This window comes from Ananas comosus, linkage group 21 (assembly GCF_001540865.1).
Source record: "Ananas comosus cultivar F153 linkage group 21, ASM154086v1, whole genome shotgun sequence".
Taxonomy (NCBI): domain Eukaryota; kingdom Viridiplantae; phylum Streptophyta; class Magnoliopsida; order Poales; family Bromeliaceae; genus Ananas; species Ananas comosus.
In genome coordinates, this window is record NC_033641.1 from 8,950,118 (window position 1) to 8,962,518 (window position 12,401).

General features: G+C 35.7%; 2 protein-coding genes across 9 annotated transcripts; both read left to right on the forward strand.

Annotated features, from left to right (window-relative positions):
* On the forward strand, positions 1,459-3,945 carry LOC109726753 (putative 12-oxophytodienoate reductase 8). Of its 4 annotated transcripts, none has more exons than XM_020256539.1 (4): positions 1,459-1,612; positions 2,487-2,791; positions 2,968-3,168; positions 3,281-3,945. In XM_020256539.1, exons 1-4 carry the CDS (start codon positions 1,554-1,556, stop codon positions 3,871-3,873), a joined length of 1,158 nt encoding a protein of 385 aa, XP_020112128.1. In that variant the 5' UTR covers positions 1,459-1,553; the 3' UTR covers positions 3,874-3,945. The 4 variants fall into 4 exon arrangements, with proteins under 4 accessions (XP_020112128.1, XP_020112129.1, XP_020112130.1 ...); XM_020256540.1 differs by having other exon boundaries at positions 2,968-3,141; XM_020256541.1 differs by having other exon boundaries at positions 2,520-2,791.
* LOC109726660 (putative 12-oxophytodienoate reductase 11) lies at positions 5,005-10,826 on the forward strand. 5 transcript variants are annotated; one of them, XM_020256410.1, is made up of 7 exons: positions 5,005-5,135; positions 5,702-5,842; positions 6,242-6,372; positions 6,852-7,028; positions 7,564-8,050; positions 10,158-10,208; positions 10,390-10,826. In XM_020256410.1, exons 1-6 carry the CDS (start codon positions 5,071-5,073, stop codon positions 10,159-10,161), a joined length of 1,005 nt encoding a protein of 334 aa, XP_020111999.1. In that variant the 5' UTR covers positions 5,005-5,070; the 3' UTR covers positions 10,162-10,208; positions 10,390-10,826. The 5 variants fall into 5 exon arrangements, with proteins under 5 accessions (XP_020111999.1, XP_020111997.1, XP_020111998.1 ...); XM_020256408.1 differs by adding an exon at positions 8,544-8,613 and having other exon boundaries at positions 10,158-10,446; XM_020256409.1 differs by having other exon boundaries at positions 10,158-10,446.

The window sequence follows — 12,401 nt, forward strand, 5'->3', positions numbered from 1 at the left end:
TCTCAAAATTTTCAAGTTCTAATCTTTTAGAATATAGTAGTTTTAATATGTATTATTATATATATATATATATATTATTATCAAATTAATTAATAATTTTATCAAATTGAATGACTTTGATTTTTTTTTAGTAAATAAAATTAAATAAATTAATGATTAATAACTAATCGAATAATTTGATAGAACTTTTAATATAATTAATCCTATATTTAAGTAGGGGTGGAAACGAGCCGAGCTCGAGCGAGCTTATGTCAGCTCAAATTCGGCTTGAAATTAATTTCGAGCCTAAATCTAGGCTCAAGCTCGGCTTGAAATTAATTCGAGCCGAGCTCGAGCGAGCCTAATTTCGAGTCGAGCCGAGCTCGAGCTCTAAACGAGCCGATTGAAATTCTCGACATTATATAATCAATAGTTTAATTTTTATAGAACATTACCTATAATTTGATGCAACATGTTCAATAGTTCAAAATACAAAATAATTGTAAGAAATGTGAGCTAGGGTGACTGTTTGACTGGGTGAGGGTCAGAGAGAGAGAGAGAGGGAGAGGGGGAAAAAAATTAGGAATTTAAAAATTTGAATGTTATCATGTTTTAGGGTTATGTGCAACAATGAAAGTCTGAAAGAGAAAGTGTGTTATGTAATTTAGAGTTTGGCTCAATTGCATGGTTGTACTTGTTGGGTTTATTTTATGGGCGAACAATAATGACCCAAATTAAATTAAATCCTATATATAATTAAAATACATTATATATATATATATATATATATAGAGAGAGAGAGAGAGAGAGAGAGAGAGAGAGAGAGAGAGAGAGAGAGTGAGGCTACTATGCTATCGGAAGTACGGAGCCTTTCGTGCTTCCAGCTCGTTTTCGATGTTGCGACTTTCGAATCGTCGATAAGGCTCCGTTAAACTTGATATAAGTATTTGGAGTACCTAGAAAATAAATTTTATGATTTTACGATATCATTTGCCTAGTCAAGCGAAGGCGCTCAAAATCAACGGCTGAAAATAAAAATCTTACGCAAAATGCTCAATAATATGACAGTAAAATTTTAAATCAAAGATATTAATCTTGTTTTATATAGTAGAAAGAATTTTCAATAAAAAATTCATGTGATTTGGATATTTATACATAACATTAAACTTGCAAACGGCTCACAACGACCTATGAAATTTGATGATTTTGAGCCCATTCGATCACTACTCACTAGGCAAAACATATCAAAAAATAATAAAAAATATATTCTTATATACTTTTACCTCCATTTTATTTTGCGTGCGAGTTTTAAATAAGCCTCAGTGTTATATGTGCAGGAAATCCCTATTAAAGAATAAGATAAAAATTGAGGGGTATGTTTCAAAATATCCCATAGTTAAAGGGGTTCTTACATACATTTTTACAAAATAAATAATAATAATAATAATAATAATAATAATAATAAAGTAGTCCCCCACAGTTGCAGCAGTGCTCAATCAATCTTAATTAATTAGGTTTAATTTTAGCCCAAAAAAACCAAAAAATCATCTTATTACTCTTATTAGGGATCAAAGATGGAAACAATTCCTCTTCTTACTCCCTACAAGATGGGGAGATTCAATCTCTCCCACAGGTTAGTATACATAAAACCTCATCAACACCCTTTTTCCTCTTTTTTTTTTTTTTTTTGTTCTCTAAAATTTGACCCATCATTCAATTAATTGCTGTTGGAATTTTTCCCATTCTTGAAACTGCTTTTGATTGTGTGACAGAGAATGCCCACAAGTTGTTTGTTTAATTGTCTATTCCAATTTCTAATATTTCTTAAAAAAAAATTGAGTTTTTCTGCGTAGTTAAGTTAGAATTTTTGCTGAATTTAATGGCTTTATTTGCTAATTAACTGTTAATTTGCTTAGTTTTATTTACTGAAAAGCAATTAGAATTAGGAAATTTGATGAATCCGCCAAAAAGTTTAACAATATTCTGAATTTAATTGGTTAAAATCACTTGATTCGAAAATTTAAGAGATGAGGGGTGTCGATCAATCAAAAAAAAAAAAAGAGAGAAAATTAAAAGGATATTTCAGAATGGTCGACGAGTATTGATATAGACTATATGGTCGAAAAATACTTTTTCAGTGAGAAAATTATTTTTAAAATATTTTTCGGAATAATAAATGCCTGCTGCTTTCGCTTTCGACAGCAGTCACCTCGAATAAAACATTCACAAAATAGAAATTTTGGGACCTGTGCTGCAACGGGAATCAGAAATGAAATTCTAAGCCTCAAAAAGTAGGAACTCTATTTGAGTGTTTCCGCATCTTTTTCAAAGATAACATGTTGGAGGGATTACGACGAAGTACATCGTTTAAAGCACTACTCAAACAACACCAAAAATGTGGATTTTATTTTGATCGCGCACTTGTAACTTGTATCTTATACAAAAGTTTCTTAGGGGTAAGCTCAACATAGAGTTGTGTCTATGTATGTAATTGAAGTTTTATGTAGAAATGGAGTTTCCAATGATATTCTTGACGTTAGGATCGTTTTGGCGCCGTTGACGCGATCGCGGTCGTACGGCAATCTTCCTCAGAAACATGCGATATTGTACTACTCTCAGAGAACCACGAAGGGCGGCCTTCTAATTGCCGAGGCAACAGGGGTCTCGAGCACAGCTCAGGGATATCCGAACACTCCCGGTGTGTGGACGGCGGAGCAAGTGGAGGCGTGGAAGCCTGTCGTGGACGCCGTGCATCGGAACGGCGGAGTTTTCTTCTGCCAGATTTGGCATGTAGGAAGGGCGTCGACCTGCGGTATCGTTCTCTACTTTTCGTAAACCTCCTAAACCTGAGAATTGCTGGAATTGCGTAAACTCTTCGCGGAGATGCTCAAGTTTTCTGCTCAGAAATAAACTGCAGGAAATCCCAAATTTAAGTTTCTGTTGTTGTATTTAATTTGTGTTCCCCAACCTATTCTGCTACCTTTGCAGATTACCAACCTAATGGACAAGCACCAATCTCAAGCACCGACAAGCCGATCACGCCTCAAACCCGCACCGACGGCACCGTCGAAGCATTCTCTACTCCCCGAAGGCTAAGAACCGATGAGATCCCTCAAATCGTCAATGATTTCAAACTCGCCGCAAGGAATGCCATCGAAGCACGTAACCTTCTGCTCCACATCCGAAGCAGTAATGCTCGAAAAATGTATCTCATATTTGACAAGTAGTGATTGATTTAGCTTCTTAAATATACATACATACATTCTGAGGTACATAAAGCATTACTCGTACATTTTCGCAGACTTCGATGGGGTCGAAATCCACGCCGCGTACGGCTATCTACTCGAACAGTTCATGAAAGACAGTGTCAACGACCGAACCGACGAGTACGGCGGGAGCATCGAGAACCGCTGCCGCTTTGCTTTAGAGGTCGTCGAAGCGGTCGCGAATGAGATCGGGCCCGACAGAGTTGGAATCCGGCTCTCGCCGTATTCCAACTGCTTGGACTGCCGTGACTCGAACCCGACTGCCCTGGGGCTATACATGGTCCAGTCACTCAACAAGTATAACATCCTCTACTGCAGTATGGTCGAGCCCGACATGGTTAAGGTGGGCGGGAAATTGCGAGCTGCCCGCGGCCTTTCTCCGATGAGGAAGGCTTTCGAGGGGAGTTTTATGGTGGGAGGAGGGTATGATAGAGAGGAAGGGAACAAGGCCGTGGCCGAGGGGTACGCGGATTTGGTGGCTTATGGTAAATGGTTCTTGGCTAATCCCGACTTGCCGAAAAGATTCGAGATCAATGCAGGTCTGAACAAGTATGATAGGTCTACCTTCTATACTTCTGATCCTGTTGTGGGGTATACAGATTACCCATTTCTTGATTCTGTTTCATAAGTAAGTGATTATACAAAAAGTACCTGTACCAGAAGGAACTAAGAGTGAGTTCAATGAATAGAACTTGATGTATTCTGCAGTTGTCGCTCTCGATTCAATCTGGTGGTTTTGTTCCGGCGAGCTCAGCTAGAAATATGAAGCAACTAGATTTTGAAAGCGTCTGAATTTTTTTAATTTTAATAATTGAATCTCCTAAACTTTTTCAGTGACCGTGGAATGCGATTAGTGACGTAGAGATTGAAAACTCGGGTACCTACCACTGCACAATGTAGTGGTCGATAACGAGACACGATGGATTCACTTACGACTTACGAGTACATAAAATTTAATCGCAAATATTTGGTCAGATTCAATGAATCTTCGCATGTATTAAAATTTTATTTCTTAATGTCACTTTCCTTCTCCAAAAATATTAATCAACAATAAATTCTTCGATCCCAGAAAGGGAAGTGAAAGCCACACGCAAACTGTGTATACTTTGTTTTTTGCAAATACACCCCTGCAAATATACAAAATTGCGCAACCGTTGATCCTATGTGTGTACTTCTATAAGTTGCTCGTAGGCTTCTTTTAAAGTGGTACATAGTATCTAAAAAGTCGGAAACTCAATTTATTTATTTATTTATTTATTTTATATATAATATATAAATAGGGGATCGAACTTCTGATCTCTTCGACACTGATCCTGAATAATAATTATTATTCTCTGCAATAATTATTTTGTGTGTATACAAAATGTAGAGATTTTTTTTCACAATTTTCTGTAATTCTAACTGTAAATACCAACTTCGCAATTATATTTTTATAATTTTTCTTTCGTGGAGCCATGCATAATAATAAGGTTTTCTGAAACAGACCCTACAGTTAATTAAGTTAAAAAATTTATCAGAATTAATGACTTTATTGTTTATAACAGTTAATTGACCTAATTTTATTTGCCGATAAATTTTATAAATCACCAACGAATTTGCTAAAATCCACGAATGTTTTTAACTAGAAATCACAATTTTCAAAAATTAGAAGTTGCAGGAGATCTCAATCAATTAAAAAAAAATGAGGGGGCTATTTCAAAATATTCCACAGTGCGGGGGGTCTCCATTCATTTTTTCTCTCTTTTTTTTTTTTTTTGTTTTTTTTACTTTTTAGACTCCTCTTGTTCATACCTTTTCCGTTTCATTTTTGGGCGACGAAGAGGCGATGGGTAGCGACACAATTCCCCTCCTCACTCCCTACAAAATGGGAAATTTTGATCTCTCCCACAGGTATATTTTTTTAAAATTTTTTCTAAGTTTTTTTCCCTCAAAATATCGCTATGTTTGATCATTCATCAATCGATTCTGAACCAATTTCTCTATTTTTCCCCCCTTTTTTCCCTGTAAAAATCCACCTTTTTGATGCATAACCCTGATTGGGTTCAATCTTAGATACATTTCTTTAATAATAGTTTATTATATTCCACTATTTTTGTCTATAGAATAATATGTGAGCAGCACAATTCAAATTGATTATAGTAGAAATGTTTTTGGTCGTGTAATTTACATCAAATTAATTGGGAATGTTACTAAATTTAATGATGGTTTTTTTTTAAATTTAATGTTTTTACTAGGTTTTTTGCTAATTGAATTGTTGTTTTCGACAAACAATAGGTAATGAAATCATTGATTCTTATGAATTCCCTATTTCAGATAACTCAATCCAAAAAAATATATAGTTCCAGGGATCTTAAGTTTGTTCGATTTTAAAATACTACAAAATTTTCGGTTTATTCCCTCCTTTTTTGTAGCATTTTATATTTTATGATTTTTCTTTTTTGGGAATATTCTTTTAGGATAGTTCTTGCTCCGTTGACAAGGCAGAGATCATTCAACAGCATACCTCAGCAACATGCCATCCTTTATTACTCTCAGAGGGCGTCGAAAGGCGGCCTTTTGATAGCCGAGGCAACCGGAGTCTCCGACACGGCACAAGGGTGAGTTCGAAAGGCCTTTAGGGGGGGGCGTTTGGATTGGTGTAATTGTGGTTCGGCTGTAAATCAAGTTTAGTGAGAGTAGAAATGTTAGTTCCTATGTCGGTCACAACAAAACCATGGAGATCCTTCCCCATTGTCGGGGGCTTAATTTCGTGAAATTAGGATCCTAAGTTGATCCAAAATGTAGCCTATGACTAGGCCGCGGTTATCCTTCTTGGCATTGTGATCAACAGCGTGACTAGTTTTTCTACGAACCTGAGTTATGTCCGAATTGCAATTCACGGCAATAGACAAATGCCCTCTTAGCTGGTTATTTTCATACCATTTGATGATATTATAAGCTAAAAATCAGAAGTAATTCACAATAATCAGCATTATATATTGAATTCATTCTATAAGGTATCCGAACACTCCTGGGATTTGGACGAAGGAGCAAGTGGAAGCGTGGAAACCCATTGTAGATGCGGTTCATGAGAAGGGGGGTGTCTTCTTTTGCCAGATTTGGCACGTGGGGCGAGTTTCGAACTATGGTATTCTCTTTTTGAATTTCGCATCAGATGTTTAGTTTTAGTTTGTAGATAATGTCGTCCATGGAGATAATAGGTATTCATTTAGTTTTACTTCAATAACCTGTTTTAGTGAGTATCTTTACTCTGAAAGCTGTTAAAAGAATGCTAAAGATTGAATGTAGTTGCTGCTTATAAAACACTCATGCCAACTACAAATAGACTATATTGCAGGAAACTTCCTTATAATATTAAAATTTCTATTTTGCCCTGTAAAGTAGAGAAATCTATATATCAATCACTGTAAAAGTTCTAGCGGGATAAGTAGGTGTTCTGAGTTTGCAGGAGGGATTGAGAAAATAGCTATTTATGGGGTCATTTCCTGCATTATAATGATATGGTTATAAATTGCTTCGAATTCTTATATGCGGTGGAAGGTAAGTGCAAATCAATAATTGTCCTGCAGAGGTTTTTCTCCTTAATGCGCTGATTCTCTGTTTCAGAATTTCAGCCTAATGGCCAACCTCCAATTTCGTGCACTGACAAGCCAGTGGCACCTCAAGTCCGAGCAAACGGCATTGACGTCGCTAAATTCGCGCCTCCAAGGCGATTAGCGACAGAGGAGATCCCTTTAATCGTCAACAATTTCAGAGTTGCTGCTAGAAATGCTATCGAAGCTGGTAAATGTTCTTCTAACCCAGCAACCACTCTTTTGAGTCAGTGTGATATATATCCAAAATGAAGTTGTTATATCGGACGACTTGGTATCTTGGATTGGTAGTTTAATGCATTTTTTTTGCCTGTAAAAATACCTTCTAAAGGCTTTCTGCTGAGGGTCTTGGAATTTAAGTTCTTAGATCAAGAAAACGTGACACGTTCTTGGGAAGGGGCTTCAAACTGAAACGGGTATCATTGCTTATCATTGATGCAAGTTGGATTGTTTAGATAAAAATATGGTATCACTTTATCTTTTGTTTAATCTTATTGATTCTGCTCATTCTTTTGCTCTTTAAATTGATTCAGTTAAATGAATGGTTAACAAAACTTCTTGTTCCGATGGCTACCATCATGACTGCTGGAAATGGTCAATCATCTGGTTCTGAATATCCTGATAATACTACACAACTTGGCGGAATATTTAAAGCAATTAGATTGGCCTTATTAAATCAATCTCGAAGTAACGAACAAGACATGATTGGTTTATCTTATGTGTAGGTTTCGATGGTGTCGAGATCCATGGGGCCCACGGGTATTTGATCGACCAGTTCCTGAAAGACCAAGTAAATGATCGGACTGACAAGTATGGCGGGTCCCTTGAGAACCGGTGCCGCTTTGCCCTAGAAATTGTCGAAGCCATAGTCAACGAAATCGGGGCTGATAAGGTCGGAATAAGGCTCTCTCCTTATGCTAACTATATGGAATCCGGAGACTCAAATCCCGATGCTCTCGGCCTCTACATGGTGAATTCTCTGAACAAATTCGGAATTTTGTATTGCCACGTGGTGGAGCCGAGAATGGTGAAAGTAGGCGAAAAGGTCGAAACTCCTCATAATCTGCTACCTATGAGGAATGCTTTTAGGGGAACATTTATCGTCGCAGAGGGCTATAATAGAGAAGAAGGGAATAAGGCTATTTCAAGTGGGTATGCTGATTTGGTCGCATACGGGCGTGTGTTTTTGGCTAATCCCGACCTGCCTCGGAGGTTTGAACTAGATGCTCCTCTTAATAGATATAATAGAGATACTTTTTACATTCCTGATCCTGTTATCGGCTACACAGATTACCCATTTCTTCAATCAGATGCACAGAAAGAGTCTTAAGCCAGCATGATATTTGAATACCAATTACTGTTGTCCAAGTATTTCATAACTGAACAATTATTGAATACTATAATGATCATTAGACTTCAATTCTACAACAGTATGTATTATTAGTTATTGATCATCAGCTCATATATTGTTCTATATATAATGCTCCTTATGCTAAATAAGTTGCATCTTCTCTACCGCAGAAGGCTCCTTGAAGGGGTATTCTGTTATTTCTGCAGCGAACACTCCGTTTGGCACCAAATCTAAATAGAATTCAATGAAATTCAGTTGAGAAGAATTCAATTGAATTCATTTAGAAATGGAACTTTTTGTTTTGATTAAAATGGATGAGAAATCATTTCGATGTAATTTTTTTTCCTATTCCAGCCTCAGTTATATGGTAAGAAAGATGCTGCAACTAATTTAAGAAGGGGCATTCCGGGGGGATATCTATAAAGTAAGTTTAACAGCAAACAAATTCTCATCAAATCTGACCTCAAATCATTTGCATTATGAGAAATCCCACCAAATCCTTCCAAATGAATTGAATTCCCATTGACTGACCAAATCAGAATTCCAATTCTTTAGAATTCTAGGATTTGGGACAGCCCGACTGGGTGTAAAGAAAAGAAAAAATAGAGCTTACTATAGTTTTCTTTCTGCTACTATACAAACTTATTCGACTTAAAATCTAGAAGCCCTCAAATTGATCTCCGTCATCAATGATAAGCTAATTATGCTTCACATCTGTTGACCTCTTTTTCTTTTTTTCTTTTTCTTTCTTTTTCTCTTTTTTCCTCAGAATTTTCTGGTACAAATTTGCTAATGATAAGCTAATGTCTCTTATTTGTTTTTTCTTTCTATTTATACACAATCATACCATGCTTATATGCTGTTTCATATCCCTGCTTTGTTACCATGCATGCGAATTAGTATCAGTATCTCATTATTTGAGGTAAAAACTCTAGATAGTAAACATTAGATAACAGTATTTTGTTATAACCATCCGCAGGCAACTCAAACTCGAGAAACTCAATCAGTTCAACAAATACTCTTCTGTTTTCGCACTTTATTTGTTGTCTCAATTCTTCCTCTGATTGTTCAACTGTTCTTTCTGAAAGAAGTTAAGTTGGATAGTGTGTGAAACTGTGAGGCTGGAAATTTTCACCACCGAAGATCGTCGAATAACTTGCTTATCTCAGATCATTATGAAAAAGTGTTTCATGATTGGTTCAGGTTCAATGATAGAAGATAAAGTAGATGAGAGAATATATGCACCCAATCAACACAATGCGAAATATCTATTTTTCTATTGAGAGCACACATTAGTGCAACCTTAGTGTGAATTTTGTGGAATATTTGATGTTGTGGGAATAGAGTATGTTTTTCCATGTCCCCTCAAGCATTTTAGGGGTAGATCTAATCTAGCATTATGCTGGTATCTGTGGACACATTGTGATCATATTTTAGGGGCTAAATGAGGAAAAAAAAAAAGTCCACTGCATTTTACTGTGTCTTAATTATCTCAGTGCGCAAAAAGCGACATCGATTTAGACCTTGTACTTTGCTTTTGTCTCAGACAGGTCAAAAAATTTAGAACAATTGTTATACTGAATACATATTTAACATTTGGTTTTATATCTTGAATATAAACCGCCTTCGTCCTTTAACTTGTTTCTACAAAGTTTTACATCTAAACTCGATGGTCATCGTAAATTCTGAGCATGTTTGAGATAGCAGAGAAGTGCAAGATTATAATCGACGCAGTTTTTTTATGCGCGAGAATAATCGAGACATAGATTAAATGTTTGTGTGAGGACACTCTTGGTTTGCTTTATATAGGGGGTATCTCATCAAGCACAGTAGCTAATGAGGTAGGTTTTTGAGCTATAAACCAATAATAAGCTTAGTTTGTGCCTTTAGTGGCATCAAAAACAATACTTGTTACACATGAAAATGTTCCTTCTTTAAGAGGCATTTTCTCTCCTTTTACTTTTGCAGATGAAAATGTTCCAAGAGCACTCCCAAAGACCAACAGAATATATATAGAAGGTAATCATTGAGACCCCTCAAAGCAACATAGTGTAGCTCCTAACCTAGGTATTCTCCTTTCCATGTTATAAGTTCACTAAGATGGTTTGCTACTGTTCTCCTCCTTTTCATTTGTTTCTTTTACATACACGCACGAATCTTCATGCGACAAATAATAAGTGGCAGGAATTGTTATTATCAGAGCAACCGAACCTGATGAATGTTCACACAGGGAGAATGATCATGTGTTATTTAAGTAGTACTTTTGAGCAAATGTTCGTGGGCAGAACCTTTCGTAGATTTGAGCTCGATTATAAGATACTGCAGAAGATGATGATGAATGATGGTGTAAACATTTGCGAATACGAGGAATAAGATGAAGATCATGGTCCCCTACACTTACTAGTTTGAAAACAACAACAAGAACAAGAGATGATGATGAATGTAGCGGTCCCCTCGCGTATTTATGCTACACCAAGAGAGAAAAAGATGTTGATATGTTTTTCTTAACCCCAAAAGCATGCAAAAAGACAGCCTAAACAAAGAGGAAGATATAAAGATAATTCATGGGTTAAAATAACCCCAAACCCTAAATCCTAAACCCTAAAATTTGTATCTGGTACCTGTTGCAGCTGAAGTACAAATTCATCCCCTAGGATGTGGTTTTTTATGTCGCAGTGACACTACATCATGATCTATGATTCGCTCACTTTTTTAGAACAAAGGCTAATTTTTTTGGGGGGCAATTGCTTGTATACCTCTGAAATTGACTTTTCGATTTACCCCTCTTAGAAGGCTAATATTTTTTTTTTTTTGAGAGATAGGTAGCACGCTACCCGTTTCGTTTATTTCATTTAGAAATAAACTTAGCTGGAAATATGAATCAACTAGGATTCGAACTTCGGTCTCGGATACCAACCACCAAGCCCTTTACCACTTGCTCTAGGGACGGTTGGTTAGAAGGCTAATATTGAAAATACCTTTTCTACGTTCCAACCTATTTCTAATATACATCTAGAGTTAAATTCTATTAATTAACTCTATTATATATGTAAAATTTTATTTTGTCCTTTCAAATATACCCTTCCGCCATCATTGACTTTCTTATTTGCCCTTAAAATTAGGGGTACAAAAAGCATTTTGACTTTTAGTCTTTTCCAATATACCTCTCTATCATCATTATTATTTGCCCTTAAGTTAAGGGCAAAATTGGCATTTTAAATTTTTTTTAACTGTGGTAGATATTTAACTCACGTTTAACCTAAGTTAACTTAACAGGAACTGTAGAACATGAGGGATATTTTAGGAAAAAAAAAGTAGGGGTAAATCAGATATTTTTAAAAGATACGAGGGGTATATAAGCCATTATCCCTTTTTTTTTTTTTTTTTAATCTCGATGGGAGGGGTAAATCCTGTGCGCACGATTTGATTGGTGGGAGACATGGTTGAAGCGGTGCCTTTGCTACATTTTAAAAATTTGATTCAAAACAATCTTTAGCTTAGTGCAATTTTTGAGTGTGATTTTTCGCTATAGTTTAATTTTAGTAAAGCATCTAATAAATTAAAAAAACTTTAAATTATTTTACTATATCGTGTTTCTTTTTTGTTTCTTTAAATAAAACTTCTATATAGAAAGGTGTAAAAGTGAATTGCTTGCAATCTTTTCATCTAAAATATTTATTTGATAACAAAAACAAAAAAGAAACACGATATAGTAATTTTTTGCTTCCAATTTTTTTTTAAAAAAAGTTGCCACTAGTCACCTTGTCAGATGCATTGCAAGCTAACCAACTACCGCAACAAAAAAGAAAAAAACATCAAATTATACAAAATTAGTGTTCAAACAAATAAAAAAATGGTAACAATCCCAAACAAAGCCTTAGATTAAAAAATTCACTCCAGTTGCAAAGAAATCTAATAGAGAAATTTTCTTTTCTTTTTTGTTGCCAAAACTTTACAATGACTGTGAATTAAACTAGCCCTGCTTTGTTTGTTCGATCCTTTCAACAGATTTTTTTTTTTTTTTTGCCCCTTTTCTGATATTGCCCATAGACTCCTAAATCCCATAATCATCCCTAAGTACTTCTACTAACCCATTACCCAAAAATTGTGACCTTTTAGTTTGCATTCGAAATAACAAGCAGGACTGCTGTGCTCTTAGGATCACCGTTTTTGATGATTAAACTTTCGAATTGACGATCAGTTCCGTTTGAC